Source organism: Sinocyclocheilus grahami, unplaced genomic scaffold (genome assembly GCF_001515645.1).
Source record: "Sinocyclocheilus grahami isolate Dianchi unplaced genomic scaffold, SAMN03320097.WGS_v1.1 scaffold668.1, whole genome shotgun sequence".
Classification (NCBI taxonomy): domain Eukaryota; kingdom Metazoa; phylum Chordata; class Actinopteri; order Cypriniformes; family Cyprinidae; genus Sinocyclocheilus; species Sinocyclocheilus grahami.
Genome location: NW_015505847.1, coordinates 289,360 through 298,981, shown reverse-complemented (window position 1 = coordinate 298,981; position 9,622 = coordinate 289,360). Strand labels below are relative to the sequence as shown.

General features: G+C 37.9%; 1 protein-coding gene across 1 annotated transcript in view; it reads left to right on the top strand.

Moving 5' to 3' along the window:
- Positions 1-9,622, top strand: part of LOC107558967 (collagen alpha-1(XXV) chain) — a 268,638-nt gene that overhangs the window by 190,828 nt on the left and 68,188 nt on the right. Inside the window, exon 12 of the mRNA XM_016242681.1 lies at positions 3,034-3,078. Within this exon, the coding sequence (XP_016098167.1) occupies positions 3,034-3,078 (45 nt within the window). The remainder of the gene's footprint in view (positions 1-3,033; positions 3,079-9,622) is intronic.

Below are 9,622 nucleotides of genomic sequence, written 5' to 3'. Positions count from 1 at the left end.
AATATGTGTGTTCATTCAAATAACGGTTTTTCTATGAATTAACTAGAACACAGTCCATTTCTACTCTGCTTTTCCTTGGGACATGCAGGGATTTTCCCTGCTTTACATACTTTTGGCCAATAAACCCAGTGATATCAGCGTTGGTTGCCATGCAACAAAGAGGCCTGTTCGACTTCCTGGGGTGTTACGCATTCCGGGGGGAAGGGTTCATGGGTCCTCATATGGCTTGTTAACTGAGGTTACAGAGTATTTGTCATATAAAAAGAGAATATATAGTGTGTTGGATTGGTCCAGACGCTACATGTGTAAACACATTAATAAATCATTTACAAAGCTTTCTGCATCCCCTATTCTAAAGTGAAAACTACTCATCAGTTGTAAATGTTTTACTCATCATTCATAGATCTTTCACCCCAGTGTGTACACACACACAACCTGTAACCGGCAGGTTTGTAAAACATTTACAACTGATGAGTAGTTTACACTTTAGAATAGGGGATGCAGAAAGCTTTGTAAATGGTTTATTAATGTGTTTACACAACAGGTTTTGAATACTTTGTAGTGTGTACTGCAATGTAAGAGCTGACTGGTGAGGGTGTAGACAGATATCTTTTCTGACACACATGGAGTATTTTTAACGCTGTGAGATAATAGTTCAATGTTGACATTTCAATGATGTATAAGTGATTAATAATATATTAACTAGTAACCTAACTAGTAACTATACTGAAAACAATGATTCGTTGAATTTACAAAATTTGTTTAAAGATAAGTGGTTGCAATCAATTTATTTTAGCTACATTTAAATAAACAAATTTAGTTGACTAACTTTCAACATTTTTTTATTTAAATGTAGCTAAAATATACAGTTGGCAACCACTTACCTTAAAAAAAATTAGTATATATATTTTTTCAGTGTATTAACCTTTTACTAAGGATCTGTTTGATTATTTCATGATGCTATTTTTTAAGATAACTTTCGAGATTTGTAAATCGGTAGCATATTACTTAATAATCATTTGTGAATGTATAGTCATGTTTTGTAAATGATTAGTTAATCATCATCTAATCACTTGTAAATTATTTATAACTTAATCTACAAAACATAAAAATATTAACACATCGATTTTTACAAAGCTCTTTGTTCTGAAAAGCGAGGTGTGCTCTGATTGGCCAGCTATCCAGTGCGTTGTGATTGGCCGAATACCTCAAGCATGTGACGGAAATGTTACACCCCTTACCATATTGTGATGCCGTGTCTCGGTGCGATGAGACAAAAACAAATAAACCCATTATAAATGAGGCATTTGTTGCATCCAGTGGGGACATAATTACTGATTGTAATGACTTGTACTGTCTTTTTACGCATTGCGTTGCATATCGCGCGGCGTAAACATAAAACCATGTCTGCATTTGTGATCGGAGAAACGACAAACAACAAGCGCTACTCTACATTGCTCAAAACTCGCGTTTGAATCATTAGTGGCAAATTCTTTAAATATGAAAACATACTCACAGGCTGTGAGTCAGAACATTGTAGGCTACTCACCCAGCTTCAGGAAACAGTCCTCTGTAAAATGCGCTGCACACATCTGAATATCTGGGTTGAACTGTTCTGGAACAGTGTTGTAACTACAACTTAACCACTGATTTCTTGTTGTGTCCTCTTTTGGAAGGCCAAACAAAGTAGTTTCACTTTCACAATGAAACACACAGCGTCTCCACGGCATGGTGGCGGCAACAACAATACTACAGTGAGAATCAAAGTTACGCCTTCTTTCTTTGCGTAAACATTTGGGCGGTGTTATGCAAATCTTCCCACACAGTGATGTAGACATGTGGGGACGTGTTTAAACAAGGCATTTTAGGAGGGCATGGACGAGTCATAACTTTTATAAAGAATATCTCTTCTGGGTTTGAGACTTTAATCTTTGCAACTTTAGGGATCTTATCTATTCACGAACAGCTTGTAACATTCCAAAGAGAAAGGAAAACTTGAAATCGCATCATATTTATGATTCATGACCCCTTTAATGTCTGAATCATTCATTCAAGAGATTCAAAACGAAACAAGTCTTAATTAATTAATTTATTTATTTCAAATGATTTTTTTTACATAATTAGGCTAATTTGTTTAAATTAATATTTTAATCATATTAAACTAATTTATAACACTAATAAAACATTTTGTTAGAAACTCAAGTAAATTACATATTTTCTTTGGTTGTCTGTTTTGTTTTCAGAATTGTGGGAAAATCATAGCTTAAAAATACATAGGCTAATATATGTGGCATCTAACTAATACCATTAGTATTGTTAATATAAAAATTTGTTCTACAACCCCCCCGGCCCCCCCTCTTTTTGGTTTGTTCCGCAATCCCTGTTTATAGTTATCGTTCTTGGTGTGAACGGGGCTTTACAGAAATGTTCATCATATTTACAGCACTTAAAGGAAGTCCTGTGAAAACATACAATCCTCAAACTGCAGTCTGGGATCTATTTAACCTCACCATTTGAGAACTAGTCCTACTCACTTTTTACATGGGTATTTATTTCGGCAGAGTATGTACGACTAACTTGATGTATTATGTTAATGCTTCTGAAAATTAAACTTTTCTACCTCTCATGGTGTACTAATATACTTATATTATGCAGTAATATAATAATATATTTTATAGTCTAATGGGATCCATATTATCCATATTATCTTTTAGCATGAGAGATAAGCTGAACCTTCAGATATAATTATACAGCCCTTTCAATTTTAGTAGGCCTCTATATGCATTGTGTGTGACAGTACCATTAATTTGAAAAGTCTGATGGAAATGATCCAACAACAACACCAATAGATAGCCAGTGTGTCTTCGCTTTAACTAGAATCTTGATGGTTTTCACTTTAGTAGGTGAACCAGGGCCAATCTTTTGATACTGTGGGTTTAGAGGAAACCAATTGTGGTTGTGCTGGGTTTCCAGGCTCATCGCCAGAAGTGGTGGCTTGGTTTGGCTGTAATTTGTTGCACTTTTCCTACATAGGGTGAGCCAGGACTTCCAGGGCTGCCTGGACTCCCAGGGATTAAGGTAAATGTTGTCTTCATAAACCTAAAACATCTGATCCCACCCATCCCCCATACACCAATATCATGTCAAGAGACTCCATAACAATTGTTGAAGTGTGACTATATTGTGTCCATGTATCTTTCACATTAACCTGTTTGACATGGCTTCATTTAGTTTTAAACAGAATGTACTTTATATTGGTTTATCCAAATGCACATTATTGGGATTCATTGGTTGTGAAATAATTTGGTAATGATTCATCAGTGAATCAGATTGTTACTATGCCCAGTTTATCCTAGTATTCTTATAAATACCCAGGCTTGTGTTATGATTTTTCAAACAGAATTCACAACAGTCAAACAGTGCATTAACATCCTGAGTGTGTAAAATCATACAGAACACTCTTCCAGAGATTCCACCACTTTGTATATTTTAATATAGCATTGTTTTCTTGCCTTCTGAACTGAAAATTAAATGCTGATTGCAGATGTTCATGTTCCAAATTGGCAAAATATATTTTTGAAAATAATGAGAAAGTGAGTGGAAAACCACTGGAGCAATGGGGGAAAAAATTAGCAATTTAAAGAATGCTCAAATAGGCATGAGCTAATGCTTGTTGCTGTTTTGGTTTGTTTGCCTGTATACTTTTGTACGCTTACAACCTGCTGGCCTTGTAAAAATCCCTCCCATTTTATATAACCCTGGTTTCACTTAGAGGCTGAAGGCTCTGAATGCAAACATTGTGCAAATGTGATGCTCTCATGTTTTTAAGGTTTCTGAATTTGAGACACTTACATGTGCACACAGTGTTCATTGATTGAATAAGAGAGGTTAGAATGTATTAATTAATTGGCACTGAAAATATCAACACATTCTCACTCCCAACTTGGGAGGATTGGGCTACTTTATCACTGTTGCCACGGGTTGTTTTTCATGTCCACAGGTTGAAGCGACTCCAATAACGTGTGTTTTTAGTCCCCGGAACGCGATTTTTACCAGGGGACCCCCTCGAAACGCGGTTGGTTTGGGCTAGTTTTGAGTAGCAATTGGGCGGGTTTTGTTGTGAAAACCTGGCAGCCCTTTCTGTCAAGCAGGTAACATTATTGTTGCTAACATAGCGGACTCATCGAAAAAAACATTGGCATCATGTATTAAAGAGAAAATAATCATTTCATCCTACGTTTAAGTGAATAAAATAGCCGTTTCCAGGCTCATCGCCAGAAGTGGTGGCTTGGTTTGGCTGTAATTTGTTGCACTTTTCCTACATAGGGTGAGCCAGGACTTCCAGGGCTGCCTGGACTCCCAGGGATTAAGGTAAATGTTGTCTTCATAAACCTAAAACATCTGATCCCACCCATCCCCCATACACCAATATCATGTCAAGAGACTCCATAACAATTGTTGAAGTGTGACTATATTGTGTCCATGTATCTTTCACATTAACCTGTTTGACATGGCTTCATTTAGTTTTAAACAGAATGTACTTTATATTGGTTTATCCAAATGCACATTATTGGGATTCATTGGTTGTGAAATAATTTGGTAATGATTCATCAGTGAATCAGATTGTTACTATGCCCAGTTTATCCTAGTATTCTTATAAATACCCAGGCTTGTGTTATGATTTTTCAAACAGAATTCACAACAGTCAAACAGTGCATTAACATCCTGAGTGTGTAAAATCATACAGAACACTCTTCCAGAGATTCCACCACTTTGTATATTTTAATATAGCATTGTTTTCTTGCCTTCTGAACTGAAAATTAAATGCTGATTGCAGATGTTCATGTTCCAAATTGGCAAAATATATTTTTGAAAATAATGAGAAAGTGAGTGGAAAACCACTGGAGCAATGGGGGAAAAAATTAGCAATTTAAAGAATGCTCAAATAGGCATGAGCTAATGCTTGTTGCTGTTTTGGTTTGTTTGCCTGTATACTTTTGTACGCTTACAACCTGCTGGCCTTGTAAAAATCCCTCCCATTTTATATAACCCTGGTTTCACTTAGAGGCTGAAGGCTCTGAATGCAAACATTGTGCAAATGTGATGCTCTCATGTTTTTAAGGTTTCTGAATTTGAGACACTTACATGTGCACACAGTGTTCATTGATTGAATAAGAGAGGTTAGAATGTATTAATTAATTGGCACTGAAAATATCAACACATTCTCACTCCCAACTTGGGAGGATTGGGCTACTTTATCACTGTTGCCACGGGTTGTTTTTCATGTCCACAGGTTGAAGCGACTCCAATAACGTGTGTTTTTAGTCCCCGGAACGCGATTTTTACCAGGGGACCCCCTCGAAACGCGGTTGGTTTGGGCTAGTTTTGAGTAGCAATTGGGCGGGTTTTGTTGTGAAAACCTGGCAGCCCTTTCTGTCAAGCAGGTAACATTATTGTTGCTAACATAGCGGACTCATCGAAAAAAACATTGGCATCATGTATTAAAGAGAAAATAATCATTTCATCCTACGTTTAAGTGAATAAAATAGCCTTGACAGCCTTACTTACTGGAGTTCCACAACTATTGACTTCTCTCCCACCGGACTTGTGCGTGTGTAGCCTAGGTGATGTAAAAGAGGAAAGCATGCATTTGGACCAAAGCACTGTGAGGCAAGACTCAAAATGTTTCTAAACTTAAAATGCATTTTTGCCCCGTTTGTTTTGTTTTACTACTTACATAATTATTTAAAGTATTAAACATTGTTATTTACAATACACAGCGTGGTTTTTAATCATAATTTTAGGGGGGACAACCCTCAGATGGGGGGGGGGTCGGGGGTCCCGTCCCCCCCAGGATTTCCGCCTATGGCAGGGGTGGCGAACTCCGGTCCTGGAGAGCCGCAGCCCTGCAGAGTTCAGCTCCAACCCTAATTAAAACTCACCTGCCTGTAGCTTCCTAGTAACTGTTCAGACCTTGATTAGCTTGTGCGGGTGTGTTTGATTAGGGTTGAAGCAAACCTCTGCAGGGCTGCGGCTCTCCAGGACCGACGTTCGCCACCCCTGGCCTATGGTAACATAGCGCTGTTTTGTCCCACTTTCAGTGCATTTGGCTTTGCAGTTGAACACCAGTTTTCTCGCTCTCAGTCATGTTGCTTCTACCGGCTGTGTTTATTGTTGTAGATATGCAATGCAGAGAGACGTATACACGATGCCCTCTTCTGGAGACAGACAGGAATATGCAGCTCATTTGCATTTAAAGTGACACTCCAAACAGCTCTTTTTAAGACACACCCCAAAAATGACATTTTCCAGCTGTTATAATAAATGATCTGATGGGTATTTTGGGCTGAAACTTCACAGACACATTCTGGGGACACCCAAGACCAGGAGTGGCGAACTCCGGTCCTGGAGAGGCGCAGCCCTGCAGAGTTCAGCTCCAACCCTAATTAAAACTCACCTGCCTGTAGCTTCCTAGTAACTGTTCAGACCTTGATTAGCTTGTTCAGGTGTGTTTGATTAGGGTTGAAGCAAACCTCTGCAGGGCTGCGGCTCTCCAGGACCGACGTTCGCCACCCCTGCCCAAGACCAATATTACATCTTGTAAAAAGGGGCATAATAGGTGCCCTTTAATGTTTTGCATGCATTTGTAAAAAATAGAAATCATTTTATATAAATGTATACTTTCATTGGAGCACCTAACCCCACCCCTAACCCACTTCTGAACAATATAAATCACGTAACAGGCAAATATAAGTGCAGTCACAGTTATTTATTGCAAAAACTGACCATGAACAAGCAGTATAAAAGCATTACAATCAAGAACGTGTTGCATTCCAAGTCTTCTGAAGCCATACGATGTCTTTATGCGAAGAAGAGAGTAAAACATAAGGTTTTATCGCTGAAAATGATCCCGCTCTATTAACGCACTCACATCTCATTCAAAAAGATACTCGTCACAAGACACACAAGAGCCAATAGCATTTCACAACCAAGGCTGATGTAAAGTTTCTTCTGGCGGCATTCTTTTGAATTTGCACACAGACTGTAGCACACAGGATGAGCTTTGCAGCAGACGGAGACAGGGATCGCATCTATTCCTCTCACAAATTAGTGATGGTAAGTCCGGCTCTTTTCAAAGATTCTACTCTTTTGGCTCGGCTCCCTTAGAAAAGCTGGCTCTTACGGCTCCCAAATGGCTCTTCATTTAGTATCACTCTGAGCCTTCTATTTTAGACCAATTAAGCAATTGTGAATGGTTTGTGTGTTGGTAAGCAACTTTTTATTCCGTGTTTTTATAAAAGCCTTATTTTTATGCATTTAAAAAAAAAACAAAAAAAAACAGTTACTATTATTTAACATTTTAATAAAACTTTAATTAAACAATTGAACGCAGAACCACAGCAAACAAATCAAATAAATAAAGGCAAAAGTCTTAAAATTAAGACACTTTATAGCGCAGATTGGCATTCAGAAATATCAAATGCCTCAGCTTGGATATGCTGATGCGATTCCTCATCTCACAGACTCTCTCTGAGGGGAACGATGCTGCAACAATGCAGTGTCTTCCTACCTTAAAGGGGGTCATATGATGTTGCTAAAAATAACATTATTTTGTGTATTTGGTGTAATGAAATGTGTTTATGCTGTTTAAGGTTCAAAAACCACATTATTTTCCACATACTGTACATTATTGTTGCTCCTCTATGCCCCACCTTTCTGAAACGCGTCGATTTTTACAAAGCTCATCGTTCTGAAAAGCAAGGTGTGCTCTGATTGGCCAGCTATCCAGTGCATTGTGATTGGCCGAATACCTCAAGCGTGTGACATAAATGTTATGCCCCTTACTTACCATACTGTGATGCCGTGTCCCGGGACTTTAGGGGGGACCAAAAATCCACGAGACAAAAAATCAACAAAACCCATTATAAACTAGGCATTCGTTGCATCCAGTGGGGACATAATTATGGATTATAATGACTTATACTGTCTTTATACGCATTGCGTTGCATCGTGCCGCGAAAACATAAAACCATGTCTGCATTTGTGATCAGAGAAATGACAAACAACAAATGCTACCCTACACTGCTCAAAACTCGCATTTGAATCATCAGTGGCAAATTCTTTAAATATAACGTACTTAAAGACTGTGAGTTAGAACATCTGGCATTGTAGTCTACTCTCCCAGGATCAGGAAACAGTCCTCCATAAAATGTGCTGCACACATCTGAATATTTGGGTTGAACTGTTCTAGAACACAGTGGCGCAAAAACAGGGTATGCAGTATATGCAGTGCATAGGGGCGCCACACATAGGGGTGCACCATTTTGCCAAAATCATTCTGTGAAAATATTCTTTAATAAAACGTTAGAAATAATCAAAAGCTTAGTTATTAAAAATAATTAATGCAGCATTTTTATTTAAAGGGATATATGATGTGATTTCAATTTTTCCTTTCTCTTTGGAGTGTTACAAGCTCTTGGTGCATAAAGAAGATCTGTAAAATTGCAAAGACTAAAGTCTCAAATCCAAAGAGATATTCTTTATAAAAGTTAAGAGTCAACCACGCCTACCTAAAACGGCTCATTCTAACACGCCCCTGTGTGTTTCGTTGTAAAAGCGAAACTACTTTGTTTGGCCTTCCAAAAGAGGACACGACTAGAAATCAGTGGTTAAGTTGTATTTACAACACTGTTCCAGAACACTTCAACCCAAATATTCAGATGTGTGCAGCGCATTTAATGGAGGACTGTTTCCTGATCCTGTGAGAGTAGACTACAATGCCGGCTGTTCTGACTCACAGACTGTAATTAAGTTTTCATATTTAAAGGATTTGCCACTGATGATTCAAACGTGAGTTTTGAGCAGTGTAGAGTAGCGCTTGTTGTTTGTCATTTCTCCGATCACAAATGCAGACATGGTTTTATGTTTACGCGGTGCGATGCAACGCATAAAAAGACAGTATAAGTCATTATAATCTGTAATTATGTCCCCACTGAATGCAACAAATGCCTCGTTTATAATGGGTTTTATTGTTTTTGTCTCGTCGCTCCGGTCGGGACACGGCATCACAGTCACATGGCGCACGCTCTTCGACTGTAAGCGAATATGAGGCGCACGCTCACTTCATAAATAAAACGGACTACAAACTGCGAGCATACATCGTCAGTTAAGTCACAAAATTACCAAAATGGCGATTAAAACTGCAAAACTGTGCATGCATGTATGTGCATTACATTTAAGAACGTCTTTCAAATGCATGCAGCCTACTGAAATATTCTGCAATTCGAGATCACAATAGGGCGCAAGATGATAGGCTATGTAATTTTTTTATTTATTATTTAATGCACAAGTATGCCAAATGTGAGCACAGTGCAGTTAAATGTACTAGAAAATATGCGCTAATTTTTCCTTAATTTGTAAAGTACGAAAATGAAAAGAAAATGAAACCATATTTAAATGCATGAAATAACTCATTTTACATTCTTGCATTATTTTCCTTTGTAAAGAGCTCGATTTAAGTATGACAAAAGTGCTGCAGTGAATTCATTTTGACAATTAATAGAATGTTAAACATTGACTGATAACTTTTTCAGAGTTCATTGATTATATAAAATTCAGTGAA